A 21170-nucleotide genomic window follows, 5' to 3' on the forward strand; every position below is an offset into this window, starting at 1 on the left:
TAAATGCTTTATATAAATAAATAAAATAGTCCCTCTTACAAAATATTTATTTTTTCAAATTTGATACTATCCAAATCCAACTGACTCCAGATGGCTCAGAAAAATTTTTTAAAAAGCAAATGAAAAACAAGTAGAACACACAGTATCACTTAATAATACGACTGGTTTAGCTGTGGCCATTAAAAATCAGAAAATTAATATTTTTGCTGGCTTATTGTTTATCTGATCTGAATTAAGACTCACTAGACTTGGTGGGATATTTCCCAGAGAAGAGTGTACAGCAAAACAGTTGTAGATCTGTCCACAAAAAAAGATATGTACATACTGTAATTTTGCTTCCATGATTGATTTAAAAAAAACAAAACCATTAATATGCACATTACATTGCTGATAGTGTAAAATTGTGAGCTCTGAGGAGCACAAAAGGTTGTCTGATATATATGCCAGGCATGTGCATAACTAAGTTGACAATTCTTCTTTCACAAAAGTTGGGACAAAACTAAGCACATTCATAAAATTAAGACCTTATAGTTTATTGTCACTGTTTCTAATCAGATACCTTTTACATGTTTTAAGACAAATCTCATGATTCCTATCAAACTATTACTTACCTCTAGTCATTCATTTATGGATTCTTATCAGCTATACAAATGATCCCCAACTATAGGTATTTCCAAACCACATTATTTCCATTCCCTAATCTCTGACAAAGCAATCTGAAGTCAACCTGTGACCTTTACATTTGCTGTCTTTGGAATTCTGAAAACATTCAGTTAACACCATAAGCCAATCAATGCTCATTTCCAGGGCAAAGTTCATCAACCAGGTATGATCTAACTTCTTTGAGCTACAATACATCCCAGAGCCCTCAACCCCCTTCATCTGTCCTCACTCCCCATGGAAATAAAGAAAATAAATTGCTCTTATATAATTGTTGTAGCTTCCCACAAGAAGAATCATGAAAATTCTGTGTTCTGTGAGGTTAACAGATTATCCCCACTTCATGAACTCAGTTGCCCAGGAGACTGGCATTGTGCTAATGGGAGGAAAGTGAAGAAAAGAAAAATGACTAAACTATGTTTATGTTTTTGCTGAGCCATCAAGTTTTCTCACCTTTTCCATGCTCATTTTCTCTGGCATGACAATGACACAGCGATAACCCTTTATTGCAGCTACGAGAGCCAGTCCAATTCCTGGTGGTGAAAAGAATAAGAAATAAGGCAAGTAGAAATTATAGCTACCAGTTAATTAAAACTCCATGTGATTATTTAAAAATGTGTGGCAAAGCAAGAAGAAATACTGAAGATTAAGAAGGAATGGGTAATGAAAAATGTGGCCCAAATACAAGAGAAAGTAACCAGTACAAGAAAAGTGCATTGAAGCAGCACTTTATAGAAAGAATGAATAAGGATCAAATTACAAAATAAAATATATGAAGGAAGAGTGATCAGGTCAAGAATAAAAGAAAGACAGGAAAAGTCATGGCTGACTGAAGCTAATGAGATTCTCAAAAAGTTCAAAGGGAAAAAAAGGAAGTGTATGAATTGGTGTTTGGATGGTTTCAGTGATAGAAAATTATGGAAATTTATAGTTTAGTTTACTTTATTGTCATTGCACCTTGTACACCAAAATCAAATACCATCTTCAGTGTACATTATGACTATGAAAATAAACACAAACACACATCCTTCACATTCTATACATTGACTTGAAAACCCCTGATATTGCTTTAATATTGCACTATACAGTAGAATTCAATAGAGTTACTGCCCTGGGATAGAAGCTTTTTTTCAGCCTATTTTGTCCTTGTATTTATTACCCTGTACGTCTGCCATGATGGTAATAGTTCAAAAAAAAAGTGCCCAGGATAAGATGGATCTTTGAGGATGTTTTGAACTTTCTTAAGGCAGCAGGAGCCATAAAGGTCTTCCAAAGAGGAGAGAGGGCAACCAATGATCTTCTAGGCAATGACATTAACCCTCTGGAATGCTGTCCTATCTGCTACTATGCAATTGGCAAACCATACATAGGTATAGTAAGTTAAGATACTCTCTATGGTGCAGTGGTAAAAGGTCACCAGCAGTTTTTCATTCAGTTGTTTTCTGAGAAGTCTCAGGTAGTATAATTTCTGCTAGGCCCTTTTGACCAGTGCTGTAATGTGAGCACTCCAGGTCAGGTCCAGAGGTGGTATTCAGCAAGTTCTGACCACTTCTGGAGAACCGATAGCGGAATTTTTGAGTAGTTTGGAGAACCGGCAAATACCACCTCTGACTGGCCCCGCTCCCAGCTCTTCTCTGTCTCCCGAGTCCCAGCTGATCGGCTGGTTCTTCTTTTGTTGCCCTGCACAGGAGAACAGAGCTGGAAAGCAGGTTCGTGGGGTGGGGAGGGAATGGGATTTTGCAGTACCCTTCCCCTGGACTGGGGTGGGAATGGAGATTTTATAGTATCCTTCCCCTGCCATGCCCACCAAGTCATGCCCACCAAGCCATGCCCACAGAACCGGTCATAAAAAATGTTGAATCCCACCACTGATTGGGTCCTCTTTTATGGTAACACCTAGAAACTTAAAACTGGCCACTTGTTCCACTCGGTCTCCATTGAGAAGCAAGGGCTGTTCCTTCTATAGTCCACTATAAGCTCCTTGGTCTTACTGGTGTTGAAGACCAAGTTATTGTCTCCACACCACAAAAGCAACCGGTCCACCTCATCTTGGTAAGCAGACTCATCCCCCCTGGAGATTAGTCCCACCACTGTTGTTTAGTAATAATCTGCAAGTTTAGTAATAGTATTACTAGTGTGAGTGGAAATGCAGTCATGCACATAAAGAGTATAGAGTAATGGATTCAACACGCAACTCTGTGGTGTACCAGGGCTGAAGAGGTATGATTAGCTAGTTTGACCCTCTGTGAGTGGCCAAACAGGAAATCCATAATCCAAAGGCAGATTGAATAAGAAAGTCAAAGGTCCAGAAGTTTAGACACTAGTCTATGTGGAAATATATAGTGAACAGTATTACTTTTTTCTGCACTTTCCATCATGTTAACTTTCCCTAAAAGGGAACTGTGCAATAAGTATATATGTACATATTAGCTCGATACCCGTGCTTTGCTACAAAACTATGTGGTCGGGCTTAGTTTTGGAGGAGGAAAATAAGAGTGGGGGGAGGAATTCTGCCTACCAGCATCCATCGGTATTCATCTGGCTAGCGTCCTGTCAGTGTGTGAGAGAGTTGAGGGCTGTTTGGAAACTGAAACAGTATTTGCTGTGTGAACAAGAAGGGGACAGCAAGGGACTTCCGGTTTGTCGGCTTCGCGAGCGGCAGGGATTCACGATACTGCGCGATCCCTGCTGTGCTAGCCATTTCTGGTGCTCCGATCCGGACGGGTTTGGAGCTAAGGCTGCCCTGCAAGGGCGGCTGAAGATAGGGGGGATCCGGAGAGGGGTTTGGGGGTGTTGCAGACCCCCTCCCCGGCCAGCAGAACCCCCTTTTCCCAAGACGGTGCAGCGGCGGTCCGTAATGGCCGCCACAAAGAAGCCGGCAGCTGGGCAAGAATGCGCAGGAGGAAGAGGAGAAAGCCTTTGAAAGTGAAAGTTTTTCTTGGTTGACCCAGGACTCTAAGACATATTTAACATAATTCCTGGAAATTATGGCTTGTTGAATGATACTTTCCAGAAGAGAAAACAAGGGGCAATTTTGAGGTGCTGAAAGGAAAGTTTACTCTCCTTCCCTACGGAATCAACAAGTGGATACTGAGAAACCTGTCTTTTTCAGGTAAAAACTGGCTTTATGTGATAAGTGGGAAGGGAGAGGACAAAAAATATATTTATATGTTAAGATTTTGTTGGAGGAGATGCCTTAAGGATCTGAAGACTGAAATGTATTGCAATAAGGCTTTAAGATACAGATTTGGACTTTCTTTTTTTGATTGATACTACCCCAGGAAGAGAAAGTGAGAACTTTGTCTTGGCTTGGATTGATTGATGACTTTGGGATTGTTCTATTTTTTGAAATATCTTGGTTGTTGCAAGAAGAAAGAGGGGGGGGAAAAGAAAAGAAAAGATTTATAATGGCTTTTTCTGTTGAGGAACTAAGAAAAGAATATGAGCAAACAAAAAAAGATGGCAAAGATGGTGTAAAAGAAGCCTTCCTTTTTTAGAAATGGCGCTTGCTACCTATCAACAAACACTACAACAGATGGAGGCAGCAGAAGAAGAAGAAGAAGAAGAAGAAGAAGAAGAAGAAGCCATCTTTAATGAATTTCAAAATTTAACTAAGAAAGAAGGAAGAAAGAAAGGAAGGAAAATGAAGGACTTAAGATTTAAAAAAACACTCAAGAAAGAGAAAAATAAGGTGCAAAATCAATATAATGATAGTAAACAAAAGAAAAAAGGAACACAACAGAGAAGGGAAGCCAGTAAGGCAGAGGCTAGGAGAAGGGGGGTAGAAAGGTCTGGTGGGAGAAGAAAGAAAGGGAAAAGGTGGAGAAAAGCCACAAAGTTTTGAAATCAGATGGGAAAAGAGGAATCTTTTTTAGGGACAAAGGGTAAAGTATAATTTCTTTAAAAAAGATTTTGCAAGGTACATAAGATGGTATTGTAGCATTTGTATTAGAAATAGAAAATTAGAATGGTTTAAGAGTTAATAAGAGATTAAAATGTTGAAATGTTTAGTAATGATTGATTTTAAAATTTAATAAAATATTAAAGGGAATGTTTAGAATATTGAGTTTTAATTAAAGAGTTTAATATGACTATGGTATTGATGTTATTATAAAATTATTATTGTAGCATTTGTCTTTGGAAAAGGCAATGGGAATGTTATAAGATTCAATATTTAGATCTATTATTTAACTATGTATTTAATCATTTTGGATTTATTATTTTTCTTTTATTAAAAAAAAAATTAGTAGACAGAATGTACCAAGCAGAATCAGATTGGGTATTAGGTGTTATTTTAAATGTTAATCTAATTAATTTAGGGGGAAGATAGAAAGGCATCATACTCTGATTAGTGATTTCAGGAGAAACTCTTTTTTTATTATTATTATAAGGAATAAGACAAAGGGATAATAAAGAATGGACAAAAGATACAAATATAATGACTCAAATTAAGATGGATTAAATAAGATAGAATTAAGAAGAGTGAAATGTGTGGAGAAGCTAATATAGAAGACATAGAATGGTAAATAAAATAGGTAATGACATGTAAGATGAGCATGAATATAATTGAAGTCCATGTAGAGAGAGGTACCTGGGGCCAAGTTACTTTCCTAAAAGATTTTTTATATGTTTGTGTGTTGTGTGTTTATGTTTTTGGGAGAATTAATAAAACCTTGCAGAAATATAGAATGAGAATACTGGTAACCAAGTCAGAAAGAAATAGATGAAATAATAATAGTGAAATTGAATAACAGTAAAGAGAAGTAAAGAGAAACTGGATAAGAGGTATTTGTATGCTCATATGGAAATGGTTTAAAATAGAATTATATTGTATAAAATAAGGTTTTATTTGACTTATAAAATTTATAATGGAAAAAGGTTCAAGTATGTAATGGTTAATGATGATTTGTTTGTCTTTAAAATTAATAAAATTTGTTTAAAAAAAAAGAAGGAGACAGCAAGGAGCCTGGGCGTGGCTTAGCTCAATTGTTCTGTACTAAAACTGCTTGCTGCTGTGAAATTGAAACTGAAACTCCTCTCCTCTGCTTTTGTTTTGTATTTGGAACAGATTTCTTTTCAGGTGGGGAGGAGGAGTAAAACTCCTTAGCATCAGAGCCAGAGGTGGTATTCAGCAGGTTCTGACCAGTTCTGGAGAACCGGTAGTGGAAATTTTGAATAGTTCGGAGAACAGGCAAATACCACCTCTGACTGGAGATTTTACAGTATCCTTCCCCTGCCACACCCACCAAGCCACACCCACAGAACCGGTAGTAAAATTTTTTGAATCCCACCACTGATCAGAGCATGTTAATAATAAAATAGGAAATACTAATGCTCTGATAGTCATTTTGAAAAATCCTTTCTTAGTGAGCACCTAGAAGCAAGAGGAACATACGTGCCAAATTTCAAGTTTGTAGGCTTTACGGTTCTGGAGATTTTGTGATGATACGTGAGTGGTGTTTTGCTTAGATGTAAGCTGTTGCATTTTATCTAAATCAGCTCCTCAGCCTTTGGGCACTTTAGATATGTTAGCACTGTAAGTCCCAAAACTTCCAAGCAATATTATGAATCCTAAATATATGAAAAATGCCAAACTGTGGAATGGATACGAATCTTTTTTTGACACTGAGGTTAGTTTTAAAAAAACTATTCTATCTTATTCATGTTTTATACCTGTATTTCCTGATGTAGGTTCAATGAGTGTATCTCCTGGTTTTATGATACCAGCTTTTTCTGCATCCTCTATCATCCTTAAAGTGATTCGATCTTTTACACTCCCTCCAGCACTGAAGTATTCACACTTGGCCACTAGAATTTCAGAACAAGAACACATTTTAATTTGGAGTTAAAATCTCTGTTATTCTTGCCAAAATTCCCCCAAAACAATTCTAATATTGAGGAAATGATTTTAAAGATAGAAACATAATCACTTTTAACTATTCATACTACTGATATTATATTTCAGTATTTTGTATATTAGATATTCAGCACATTGGTCTTGGCTTAAGTGGGTGGGTCCATCAGGTTGTGCAGTTTTTATATTAGATTGGTGTTTACTGGGAAATAGGTTTCCTTATCCTCTGCTAAAAATCTCACAATACATGCACAGACTCAACATACTTTGAACTGGGGAACTATGAACATCCTAGACCAAGTTAAATCCCAAAATGCTAGGAAAAACCTGGAATCTTGGCATTCAGACAAATCAGCCATCAATACTCACATAGAGATAAATCACAATTATACACCATTCAAAAGAGAGAATTTTTTAAAAACCAAGAAAAGAAAAAAGATATCAGAAAACACCCTTTCCAGCAGCCAAAAACCCAGATAAGCATGGATTAACATCAGACAAACAATCAAACAGGAAACAATACAAGCTTGGAGGATGAACCTCGACCCTCACAATATCCTAATCTGCAAGCTACCAAGGGGGGGGGACTACACCCCCAGGGCAAGCTACTATATATAAAAGGGAGCAAACCCCATGCTCACCAGCATTGATAATACTATCTAATCATGTAACAAAATGTCTGCTAGCAAACAACCAAACTCAGAGAACTCCAAAAACTCCACAGATCATAATGTGATTAGCAGATCCCAAGATAGATAAATGTGCTAATAATTGAGGAGACTCTGTGGCAAACTACCAAACACATGATAACCAAGCTCACACAGAGAAAAAAAGTATCAGAGGTAACAAATGAGCCTTAAATAGCACTCAGAAAATAAAGAAGAATATTTATGCAATGCTTGATTTGGGATTATAAGTGAATAGCTTTCCCCCTCTTCCATCTCAACACACTGTTCTTGCTTGTTTGACTCCTCCTTAAGATCTTGCTTTAATTTTTAAAAGACCAGTGGTTTTTTTAGGGAAAAAGAATTAGCCATCTGCATTGGCTAATCTTCATATATTTCTCCTCTGGGCGATCCTGTGCTTGAAAGACAGAAGTGTATTCAATTTTCTGAGCCAAGGACCATATGATTAACCTATCTATTATTAGACAGGGCTTGGCTAGAGAGTGCAATCAGACCAGGAACAGATGTTTCTCAATATGTTAAAATTCTACTTGCAGACAAAATTCCAAAATTACAGTGGCACCAGCCAAATTTTTAACTACAGCTATAAAAAACAAGTTTGTGACTAACACATCATTATGTTTTAATTTCAAATGTTATATTTATCTATTTATTTTGTCTGTTAAATTGTTTTATCTAATGCCAAATTTTAGATTATATCTGCACCTTATTATCCGAGTCGTTTGGCCAAAAACAAGAGGGCAAACTTTGTTATTGTTGTTGTTATTCCTTAATGAGGGTTTAAAGAGAAGCTGTTTCTGATCAACTTCAGGATTAAAAACAAATGTCCAATGAAAATAAAGAGTTCCATTTTGCATTGTCAGACTATTTGCAGACTTCATTGCAGCTTTAATGTGTATGTGTGGGTGTCTGATAAACTGGGGTGTTGATTTCTTTCTGTGAAAAATATTATTTTGTTTTCTCCATAAGACAATAGCATTGAAGTAGGAAAGAAATAATAGGAAGAAAGTATTAAACATCTTGTCCCTTTTAGACCCCTCTGAGTAAAAAATCAATTTATCAGGCAATTGAATTGGGGCTGACCTGCATAATGCAGTTTGGTTCCAAATTACATAGATTTACTATGTAAATTATATAAAAGAGATATTTCTAATTAATGAGTTACCAGAGAAAATGAATGCTTCTTAGAAAGGACAAAATTAGGCAATAGAATTACTAGCCAATAACCAATGAAGAATTTGCAGAAGTATTAAGGTTCTACATGTCATGTATATATTCTTATTATATATTCCACACATTGGAGTTCTAATATACACCAGGATTTAAGAGTTCTGTCTTCTAATAACTGTCCATCATTCATCATCTCTTTTCACTTCTACACTCAGTATTTCTTATTGTCAGTTAGATCACAGTGCCTAATGTGAGATCCCTCTAAAATCTTCACTCAATAATTGTTATTAATGTGGCAGAAAATAGAAAACATTAGTAACAACCATCAATATATCTTATTTAAACAATTAAGTTAAATTGACTCACATTTCATTTTCGTCCCAGTTTTGCCCATACTCTGTCCCAACATTATTTGAACTTGACTCCCATTATGCCACTTTAGTGGGTGTCAGCTATAAAATCCATCATACGGCTCAATCTATATACTGGAATGAAAACTTTTTCTTTTCATTCCTATCCTAAATTCAAGAACATTTCAGACAACTTTGGCAAAGAAATACTCACAAAGTTCACACTTGAGACCATAAGCTTTTGAAATCTTATTGACACGGATCAGAGGAGTGTGTCCAATTTTCTCTAAGACGTTTGACAAAATCTTTGGTTCTTTTTGCCTGTACAAGGAAAAAAAAAAACAAATTAACCCTGAAATGCATTATTGACTCCAATGAGAACCAATGTACTAAAGCAGTGGTCACCAACCGGTGGGCCGTGGGCCACTGGTGGGCTGTGAGAAAATTTTGGTGGGCCGTAGAGAAATGTCCCCCAAAGCACCCCCCAAAGCCCACCCACCCACTGCCTCCCACCCTTCGGCCGAGCGCAAACCTGCAAAAAGCAGTGCATCCTTCGCTGGCCAGGACGAGGTAATGGTGCTGTTGCAGCAAGAGGGGGCTGGCGGCACAGGCAGACTGAAGCGGCAATGGAGATGGCCGGAAGGTGCAGGAGCGCTGTGCTACTTGCATTTGTGCGGCACTCCTGCACCTTCCAGTTTGCCTCTCCTGGCCTGGGCTCTTCCTTGATGGCCACAGGCTGTAGGGATGGCCCAGGGCAGGAAAAGTACTGGCTGCTGGTGGTGGGAGGGGGTGGAGTGGGCAAGTCTGCGCTCACCATCCAGTTCAGAGGTCCAGAATGGGGCATCAGCATCAGTTTCCTTGTCCCTCTCGGCACTCTGCTCTGCTGCCCCCCTCCCACGGCCCCAGCCATCACTGCCTGGGAAAAGCACAGGAAAAGCGAGCAAATACATAGTTCTTGCTGGGGTGAAAGAGCTGAGATTGAGGAAGGCACAGGCAAGAGAAGACAGAAGCTGCCACCTTTGAAAAGTGCCACTTTTTGTTGCCTGTGCCTTCCGATCTCTGTTCTTTCATCCCAGCGAGAGCTTTTTCTGCTTGCTTTCTTTTCATGCGGGGGGGGGCAGCAGAGATGTCAGGGTTGCTCTCCCCCTCAGCAAGCCAGGCCTGGAAGAACATGAAGAATTGTGGGCGAGCGCCGGACAAAGGCGTGTTGGAAAAGCCAACACATGTTTCCAGCACGCTCTCCTCTGTCCCAAAGTAGGATTGAGTGGGGGCAAGGGAGCAGGGGGCAGGGTAGGAGGGAAGGAGAAGCCCAGCTGGCTTTCCTTTGGTATGGGATGGGGAGAGGGGGGGGACACCAAATGCCCAGACCAAAAGAGCACTGAGGAAGATGCGCTCCTAATAACCAGCCTGTTTGTGCAGGTGAGAGCCCGGACACTTCCCCCCTTCAGCCTCTACACAGGGGGGGGGGGCTTCTCTGCTTGGAAGTGGAGGGAGAAACCTGGAGATTAGCCTCGGGGAGTCCTCTTCTTATGTGGAGGCCGAAGATAGATGTGCTAATCTATCTTCCGGGGTGTTGCCTGGTTATTAGGAGCCCAGCCCTCCTTTCCTTCCCCAACTCCAGGCAGCCACACCAGGCAAAGGAGGGAGAGGTTTCCTCTGACTTGGGGGAGATTTGAGATGACAGGAGACCAGATGGGGGGGGCTCTGCTTTCCTGCCATTTGAAGGGGAGCCGGTTCCTCCCTATCCAGATCTTCCCAGTCTCTAGGCACCATGTGGCTTCTTAAATCCTCCCTCTTTTCCCCCCAAAGAATGAGAGAGGCCCCTCCTTTCCTTTCGCTCTACCCCACAGTTATGATTAAGCATTTATGATTTTGTTATAATTAAATAAGAATTTATGTGTGTGTGTGTGTATAATAAAAATAAATTTTTAAATATTAAATTTATATTTAATATAAAAAATAAATTTTTTATATTAAATATATTATCTTTTTTAAAAAAATTCGTATTAGTGGTCCTTGGGATTTAAAAATATGAGTGTGGTGGTCCCTGAGGTCGAAAAGGTTGGCAACCCCTATATTAGATGATTAACGATAACATATGTGGGAAAGAGAAATTAAAAAAAGAGACAAGTGCAAAAAAAGTTAGAAGAATATAAGAGACTAGAGACTGAACTACAGAAAGACCCACAGAAAAAGAACATTAAAAATGGAATTTAAAAAATGTAAGGTGAATTTGATGGATAAAGAAGAACTAGAGCAAAAAATTAAAAGCATTAAGCAAAACTTTTTTGAAAATGCAAACAAGCCAGGAAGATGACTGGCATATAAATTGAAAAAAGAGAAAGAAAAGAAATTGATTCACCAAGTGGTGAAGGGACACTTCACCATCAAAATGAAGATAAAATGAAAATAGTCCAAAAATACTATGAAAAACTATATGATCAAGAGACAATTTCAGAAGATAAAATAAAACAATACCTACAAAAAGTGGAATTACTGACAGTACCAGAAACAGTTAAAGCAACATTTGGAGAGAGAATAACAATGATGGAATTAATGGAAGCAATTAAAAGACAAAAGAATGGCAAAACTACTAGGACCGGATGGACTATCAGCAGAACTTATAAAGATATGCAAGATTCTTTAAGTAACGTAATGTTGGAAGTATTTAATGACTTATTGTTGGAGGCGAAAGTACCTAACTCTTGGATGGAAGCATATATTGCTCTCATACCAAAAGAAGACTCAGACTTGCAACAGATTAAAAATTATAGAATTATTGAATGCAGACTATAAAATATTTGCATCAATTATAGCAGAAAGACTAAAGGGATTTTAAAACCAGTTTACACACTCAGATCAAAATGGTTTTCTATCTAAGAGATAAATTAAAGATAACATAAGAATAATTTTGAATACACTGGAGTATTATGAAGCACATCCAGAGAAGCAAATGGCATTGATCTTTTTAGATACACAGAAGACAATGTGAACTGGCAGTTTATGTTGGCACAGCTAAAAGAGATGGATTTTGGGAGCGATTTATTAAAACGATTAAGGCAATATAACATAAACAAACCACAAAAGTAATGGTAAATGGAGATATGACTGAAAAGGTTAATATTAAGAAAGGTACAAGACAAGGATGTCCCTTGTCGCCATTACTATTTGTATTGACTTTGGAAGTACTGAATAGAAATATTAAACAAAATAGGCAGGTAAAAGGTATGGAAATTAAAAAGAAAGAGTACAAGTTACAGGCATTTGCAGACAATCTAGTTTTTATTTTAGAAGACCCACAAGAAACAGGGTCTAAACTAATGGAAAAAATAGAAGAGTATGGAGATGTAGCAGAACTGAAAATAAACAGAAAAAAACCAAGATTTTAGTGAAGAACATCACAGATAAGAAAAAAAAGTTAATTAAGAGATTAGATATTCAGATTACCAAGAAAGTAAAGTACTCAGAGATTCAACTAACAGCAAGATGTGTAACAATTAAAGATAATTATAATTAAGATAGAAAAATGGAAAGGTTTGCAATTATTGTTAATAGGACAGATAGCCACAATTAAAATGAATATATTTCTAAGGTTATTGTATTTGTTTCAAACAGTCCCGATAAAGCTGGAAAAAATATTTTGAGGATTTGAACTAAAATAATATTAAAATTTATAAGGCAAGGGAAAAAGCAAGAATTAATTTAAAAATGCTATAGGATAAAAGAATGAGTGGAGGTTTTGGACTGACAAATTGGGAATTATATTATCAGGCTGCAGTGTTAAAGTGGATGAAAGAATGGATCGTATTGAGGAATATAAGATTATTGACCCTGGAGACACATGATTTGCAATTGGGTTGGCATGCCTTTCTATGGTATGGGAAAAATAAAATACATGGTTACTTTCAAAGACACTATATAAGAAATGCTTTATTGCTAGTATGGGAGAAAATCGGAGAATGGTACTATTTGAAAATACCAGCTTGGCTTTCAACAATGGAAGCACTATTCATCCAAACATTTTTAATATGGGAAGTTGCATACATTCCCTGGAATATGCTGAAGCTATACTGAAGCTGGAACAGGTCATAGCTCTCTATAACTCTCATTTCAGAATTCTCGTCTAAGGTTATTTTATTTTATTTCTACTTTTATAATAAAAACTGAAATGAAGGAATACACTATATAAATGTATGTAAGAATACATCTTCTAAAGTGTTAGAAGACAGGGAAATTTAGGGTACTGAACTCTCTTCTTTCAAAAGCAGATTCTTAGCACATCATATTGCCTGTGAGCCAACAATAACTTTGTTTCCTGTTTCAGATATAGTTTTAAAGCAGGCATTGCTTTAAGTTACTACTTACTGAGGCACATAGTGATGAGGTGACTCTGAGACGGATTTTCCTGGTTTCCAAGTGCATCTGCTAGGCAAATTGGGACTAATCCAGGTGTTACTGGTTTTGGCTCCTGGGTTTTCCACATCTCCATTGAGGAAAGGACAAACTCTGATTGTTTTATTTGAAGTATAAACAGATGCCATCATAAGCTAAAAAGGAAATATAGAAAAACAAGCATTTCAACAAAGATTTGAACTCCAGTAAAACAAAGCATCCCTAGTGGAAAGAATCTACCATGTTTAAATATATGTGTTTTATGTATTATAGAAGGTATTACTATCTTTTGCATCAGACAGCATTTTCTAGATGATTTTTTATTGTTATTTTTGGCAGCCAAAGATTAAAAGAAGGCATGTCAGTTATATGATGATATTGGTGCAGGTAAAAACAGAATATTCATCTCAATCATCCCTATAGGCTATCAAAAGTAAGCCACACAACCCGCAACTCAGCTTTAACCCTCAACCACAACCCTACCTCAACCGATCCACCATCACCCAAGACTAGGCATGCACGCCCCTAACTACCTCAATTCCAACTACTACTGGCCTTAAATGCAAACTACTCAATGCAAGAAGCCTCGTGAATAAAATACCTGAATTTTTCCTCCTACTAAATATGGCTAAATTCGACATTATATTTGTCTGTGAAACATGGCTCAATGCATCTCTCCCTGACTCCATTACCACAGTAAGGGACTATCATGTTTACCGATCAGATCGTGAAATTCGTAGAGGAGGTGGTGTTGCTATCTTCTATAAAAAGTCCTTACATCTAAAAAATATCCAAGTTACCCAGGAGCTTGCTCTTCCTGAGACCATCATCTGTGAACTATCCTTAAATATCACAATTCGATTCTTACTATGTTACAGAGCACCTGATTATGACATCGAACATGTAAACAAGCTAAATACATTACTAACATGGGCTGCATCCTGCCCATACCCTTTTATCTTTCTTGGTGATTTCAATCTACCTCATATTGACTGGACCCTAAATGAATGTACAACTGAAATCATACACACAACCTTCTACAATGCTATTACAAATCTGGGACTGGAACAACTAGTAACCAACAACACTAGACTAAACAACTGCCTCGATCTCATCTTCTGCAATAGTTTGAATTTAATTTACGGAATACAAACTAAAGAACCCTTTTCCAGCAGTGACCACAATATGATTGACTTTTGTCTCAACATACGCCCACACAAAAATCACCACAATGATGTAATCCCCAATTGTAACTTCAAAAGGCAACTATGATCTTATAGACAACGATCTCTCATCCCTTGATTGGCAATCTCTATTCACTGGATGCAATACTGTTGAAGACCATTACAACATATTTTTACTTGAAGTCAAAAGAGTCATCAAACTATATGTACCAACAACAACTCCCAAAACAAAACAAAAAGCAGATTACCCATAACAATAAGGAAACTTCAATCCAAAAGAGATCACTCTGGCGGAAAAACAAATCTGGTCACGTTGCCAAATTCAAAAGCCGATACAAAAATTTATGCCACCAGATAAAGACCGAATGCACCAATTATCACATTAAACAAGAGGAAAACCTTCTAAGCACCAATTCCACCCGTGCTTTTTACAATTTTGTAAACAACAAACTAAAAGACTCAAGGTCCATCCCACCCTTGATAGGACCTGATGGTAAAGACTGCAACGACGACACCATTAAAGCCAACCTCTTTAACACATTCTTCGGCTCAGTATTTGTTAACAGCAACGGACCATGCCCAGTATTTCCTAGCCGTACCACAGATAACAACAATGATCTAATACATATCGATTTTACAGAAGACAATGTTGAAAAAGCACTACGCAATCTAAAACTATCTCTATCTATTGGACCGGATGGAATATGTGCCTACTTCTTAAAAAAGCTATCCACTGCCATAGCCAAACCTCTAAGCATAATCTTTGAAAAAATCTTTCAGGACCAGCTCCTTGCCTAACCTATGGTCACAAGCCACGGTCATCCCCATCTTCAAAAAGGGAGACCCAAGCCTAGTTGAAAATTACAGACCAATCTCCTTATGCTGCGTCACCTGTAAAGTCATGGAATCAATTATTAACCAATCCATCATCCTCCACTTAGAGACAAACAACCTACTCTCCAATAAACAATTTGGTTTCAGAAAAAAACTATCCTGTAATCTGCAACTCTTACACTGCAAAAACATATGGACGACACAACTCGACCAGGGCAAAGCAATAGACGCAATCTACATAGACTTCTGTAAAGCCTTTGATTCAGTGGTACACGACAAACTACTCCTAAAAATAAAATCCTATGGTATCTCTGGACAACTGAATAACTGGATAGAAGCATTCCTGGCAAACAGACAACAAATGGTCAAAATTGGGAGCGTCCTATCAAATTCTGTACCTGTCAATAGTGGTGTCCCCCAAGGCAGTGTTCTAGGACCAACTCTCTTCATACTCTACATAAATGACCTCTGTGATCATATTAAGAGCAATTGCGTTCTTTTCGCTGATGATGTAAAGCTGTTCAATACCACAGACAATACTGCTACCCTACAAAAAGATCTTGACTATGTATCAGAATGGTCAAACAAATGGCAACTTCAAATATCAACAAATAAATGCTCTGTCTTACATATTGGCAAAAAAAATCAGAAAATAAAATACAAGCTGAATAGTCAAGATCTTGTTGATGACCCAAGCTCTGTAAAGGACCTTGGAATACTCACCTCTAATGATCTAAGTGCTAGAGCCCACTGCAACTACATAGCCAAAAAGGCATTAAGAGTTGTTAACCTAATCCTACGTAGCTTTTTCTCTGGTAATATCACACTACTAACCAGAGCATACAAAACATTTGCTAGACCAATACTCGAATACAGTTCATCAGTCTGGAACCCACATTACATATCTGATATTAGCACAATTGAGAAAGTCCAGAAATATTTCACAAGAAGAGTTCTCCACTCCTCTACTCATTGTAGAATACCTTATCCCACCAGACTTGAAATTCTAGAACTAGAAAACCTTGAATTACGCCGTCTTCGGTCTGATTTAAGCATGGTATATAAAATCATACATTGCAATGTCCTACCTGTCAATGAATACTTCAGCTTCAACCATAACAGCACAAGAGCACACAATAGATACAAACTCAAAGTTAACCGCACCAAACTTGATTGCAGGAAATACGACTTCAGCAATAGAGTGGTCAATGTCTGGAATACTCTACCCGACTCTGTAGTTTCTTCCCCAAACCCCAAAAACTTTAACCTTAGACTGTCTACTATTGACCTCACCCCTTTCCTAAGAGGTCTGTAGGGGGCGTGCATAAGCGCACCAACGTGCCTACCGTCCCTGTCCTATTGTTTTTTATTCTTCTTTTATTTTTCTTATATGTACCCATTTCATGTATTCACAACTATGTATACACTTATACTTATTATCTTGTAAACAATTGGCAAATCAAATAAATAAATAAAAAAAATAAAAATAAAAATTCATTCCTCTCTTCCTTTGTGGAAATCAACATCATTTGAGAGTTTTCTAGGTATTTGACGATCATCTCTGCAGTGTTACTATCAACCATGTTTTTTGCTGTTGTGTGAGACAATAACTAGAGAGCTACATTTTTCTTTTTTAAAAATAACTTTATTAAACATTATAATTAGAATAGTACAAGATAATGCGAACTAAAATATCCAAAAGAAGAAAGAAAGAATAAAAGGTGCAAAGAGAAAAATTAGAAAATAAATATTAGAAAAAAGAAAAGAGATAAAAGTAAAAACATAGTGAAGAAAAATTATATATGTATGTATGCATGCATGTATATATGTATGTAAAGACCATCAAGGGTTTATCTGATTAAATAAATCAATTTTATATTTGTTTAACAATCTAACTATCTTAATCTTTAGTCCATTAAAACCATGATCTAGAACTAGATTTCATTTCTTTGTCCCTTCTCACAATATTCTTCAATATTCTTTCTTTTGTAAGAAAGATTATAATTGTCTTGGTTTATTGTTGGTATGAACTTTTAATTATTAAAATATCAGTCAATTTCTTTTATAAGTCTAATGTAACTTTTTTCATGTCAACTTTGTAACCTGTAGCCTGTAAAATAAGTCCACTTTCAACTCAGTCTCTGTCTTGTCAAGTAACATATCTTCCACAATACATTTTATACAAAATCTAGCCACAGAGGCAAATATTGCTGTCAACAGTGTCAGTTTAATTTCTGACTCCCGTTTTGAAAGTATTCTTCAATATTTGCAGCATTAGAATATTTTGTGCCATTCCATAACCATTCATTACATTTATATGTTCTTCTCCTTTACTTGAAATCTTTAATCCCCTCTACTGTCTAACTTTTTAAAACTTTGTTTTTTGTTTTGTTTTTAAATCAAAACAAAAGCATTTCTCATAGCAAGGATTTTTTTATAATTAATTCTAAAATTTTATTTCAAATTTATCTGGATTTGTAGCTTTCTAAAGCCAACATCTTAAGCAACCTTTTTTGTTTATTTTTTTTTAATTCAGCTCCTAAGCTTGTAGTCAGATGTTTCTTTCATTAAGAATTGAAGGCAGACTCACATCATATTTTCAAATTTGTAGATCCAAAGGTTTCTAATAATTGAAAAGTAGCTAATAAGCAATTTCAAAGTGTGATTAGAAAAGGAACTATGTGAACTTAATGTCTTTTTAAGGCGCTACTGCAATTTAAGTAAGATGGCTATTCCCTCATCTCTCAGTGCTGAAAACCCACCAGTTTTGCGGCCTCTTTGGGAGTACCAACTGTCTGGAGCACCCATGGGTGATTTCCCATCCTCTCTTTGTCTCAAGAAGTTCAAAGAGTCAGTCCATTTCACTGACTCTTCATTCTTTGCCATGGCTCTGCTTTTCACCGGGCTGCCTTCAATCCACCATTTCTTCCTCCGATAGTCTCAAGAGCTACAATTTTCATTATGAATTCTCCCTGTCCTTCCAGAATTCTAGTATGCTTCCCCAATCTGGCACCATGGCAATTTTTCTTGAAGCTGAAGAAATATTTCTCACAATCATACTGTAGTGATACATTTTAGCAATAGTAAAACATTAGATTATTCCAAGCTGTCTTCAAAGTAATTATCTCACATTTTTCATTATTTGTTTCATTCTGAGTTCAGAGTTTATTTAAGAAAGATCTCCATCTTCAGTTACTATTCAAAGTACTTCCTGAACAATGACTTCAACAGGATCAAGGTGCAAGCAAACAATTGTATAGTATTATCACTGATATCTTGTAAAGAATCACTCGCTCAGCAAAGTGAAAACACCTCCCCAGTTAATGTATTATTTTAAAGATACAAACCTATTTTGAAGTTTAAAACTGTTTTCAGCTGCATTTTATGCAAGAAAATAGCAACCATTTATTTAAAAGAAAACATTGTTTTATTTGAATATTTTTCTAATCACCAATAATCTATTATTACTGATGTTTACCATTTCAGAAAACACTTATTTTTTCTTTTATTATACTAAAATAAATGCCAAAAGTGTCAAAGACAAGACTCTTAAAAAACTATGGGCCAAAGAAGATATAAAATTAGCCAGATAACTATCTATACTGGGGAAAGTGTGGACAGGAACTCTATACTTTCCTCTTTTTTAAGGAGCCTAAGAAACCCATCCTCTGAAGAGGGCCCACCCTCCCCCAATATCAGTGCTTTCTGAGTAAGAGCAGCTATGAAATGTAATATCTATAACTACTTCCACTGTGGGATTGGTTTTGAATAGCAGCTTTCATGCCTTATACAGTTGACCACATTTTTTTGATTTTCCTTTCCTTTCCTCCTCCCCTTCCCCTTCCTTTTCTATTTCCCCTTTCCCTTCCTCCACTCCAGGGGTCTCAAACACAATTTACCTGGGGGCCACTGGAGGCAGAGTCTGGGTGAGGCTGGGCCGCATAATATACTTTATATTATACTTTATATTATACTTTATATTTATATTATACACTAATATTATACTTTCATATCACGGTGGGGGCCACAGGATATCGTCCTGTGAGCCTCAATTGGCCTGCAGGCCGCGAGAATGAGACCTCTGCTTTACTCCCTTCTCCTTTTCCCCTGTCCTCCCCTCCCCATCCTCTTTTTTTTTAAAAAAAAAAAACAAACCCTTTTTTCTGAGGTGCTTCTAATTACACTTCTGCGTTCTGTTGGTTACTCAGCTACTGATTTTGATGAACTAATCTCATGAACTATTATTTTTGCTCAATTTTAAAAAATAAAACAATATTTTAAAGTACATGGCATTAGTCTGTTTTAATAAATAAGGGCCAGTTTGGTGTTGGGTTTAAAAGCAGTGAGCTAGAAACTGGGGAATGATTTCTGCTTTAGGCACAAAGCTATCTAGATAACCTTGGGCCAGTCACTCTCTCTCAGGCCTAGGAAGGAAACAAGGACAAACCATTTCTGAAATCTTGCCAAGAAAACATCAGGGACTAACTAGTCCAGGCAGTCTCCAGGAGTTAAGACTGATTCAGGAACAAAAATAACATAACAAGATAGCATTTTAATTTTTTTATACCTTCCCCACACTTTCCGGTGTTTTCATTCCCCATATATTTAACCATCATGAATACTACTCGCTAAAAGATTTGCTATATCTGACATTTTCAAGGTAACTCTATTTCAGCTAAAGGCACAGAGTCCAGGAAGAAACCAGAATTTTCTAACGATAGCTTTTGCCCTTCTAAACACACATGAAATGGATTTTTTTTTTCCATTTTTGTCTGGAGATTTTCTATGACCACCGACAAAACTTTATTGGGTAAAAACTACTTAGCAGATGGCCACACTATTCCGTTATTTACAGTAGATAACACCAGCGTTGATACAACCTCTCAGAAGAGGGATAACATTGTATGGTAACATTTCAGCAACTCTATGGGCCCAAGTGACTTTAGAATGAATGTGGTTTAGATTCATTTTACTGTTGCTTCTAGGGTTCAGAAACTACCAGCTGCTTTGTTAAGCTTAGCTTTCAATAGTATTGGGATTTGAATGTAGCCAATTTATGGACAGCAATATAATGCATATACTGAAAGCATGACTGTTTTTATTCATTCCCAAGAAAATCTCAATGTACTGGTAATCTTTACAGCCCTATTATATGAATGAACTTTGTTGCCTTTGATTTTTCCCACTCTCCTTTGAACTTTATTGAGGTCAACTTGGTTCAACTTTTGTTGCTCTCTGAGCAAGATTGGAATAACAAGGAGTAGTACTTGCTGATGTGGTAGCATCCTCACCATGTTATACAACTTCAAAATTTAAGTGAATACCAGCCTGCTTATCATGTTATTTTTCAGTATGTCTTTTGTGGCTTGACCAGGCTTTTGACAAAAGGTGTAGTCCACAAATTGATGGCCCCTTGATGTCCCACAGAGTTAATGAGTCCCTTAGGTTTGCATTAGTGCAAATATGGCTTGGGTGAATCAGTGGCAAGAAAGCTGGCATGTTAGATGTAGAATAAGATAAAAAAAAATTCAGGACAAAACTGTGCCTGTTTCCTTGGAAATAAATGTTAATGGACATAGTTATAACTGTAACTTAGTACTGCTTCAAGAACATTTACAGTTTAGGCAAGTAGATCAGAATAAACTGAAGTAACATGTCCTGTTTGTATGATCTTTAAAAACCCATTTCAATGCAGAGCTTTCTCAATTGTTTCTGTTGCTCTACAAACCAAAGCACAGAGCTACACACATAATTCTCTTCTCCATCACATGAAACTTTTATGAGTATATTTTGCTGTTTCCCAGCAGACAACTTGTTATCAACAAGTTCATGTTCCATTGCTCAATTGTTTCTCATTTCAGACTCTCCTGCAGAGCTGGTGGGACAGTAATTAATTTTGCACTCCTACCACTGCAGCCCTCATTAGCCATATCAGAGCATGTTCTCTCATAGAAAGTTGGCAGTGACCTTGATGGTCATCTAGTCCAACCCTCTGCTCTGTGTAGGATCACCCGAGCATCTTTGATATCTAGTCTCAGTC

At 37.0% G+C, this 21170-nt stretch overlaps 1 protein-coding gene across 2 annotated transcripts in view; it reads right to left on the minus strand.

Annotated features, from left to right (window-relative positions):
• Positions 1–13264, minus strand: part of LOC113416218 (cystathionine beta-synthase-like) — a 28460-nt gene extending 15196 nt beyond the window's left edge. Inside the window, exons 1-4 of one of the 2 annotated variants that reach the window (XM_026673972.2) lie at positions 13086–13264; positions 8935–9041; positions 6334–6468; positions 1114–1193 (exon numbers count right to left, since the gene is read on the minus strand). In XM_026673972.2, coding sequence (XP_026529757.1) covers positions 1114–1193; positions 6334–6468; positions 8935–9041; positions 13086–13264 — 501 coding nt within the window. Of the gene's footprint in view, positions 1–1113; positions 1194–6333; positions 6469–8934; positions 9042–9534; positions 9792–13085 lie in introns of those variants that run through there. The other variant, XM_087967555.1, reaches the window with a different exon arrangement.
• Positions 13265–21170: the final 7906 nt, after the last annotated feature.

Source organism: Notechis scutatus, chromosome 5 (genome assembly GCF_049901735.1).
Source record: "Notechis scutatus isolate UNSWTSFEM ecotype Mainland chromosome 5, rNotScu1.2, whole genome shotgun sequence".
NCBI lineage: Eukaryota > Metazoa > Chordata > Lepidosauria > Squamata > Elapidae > Notechis > Notechis scutatus.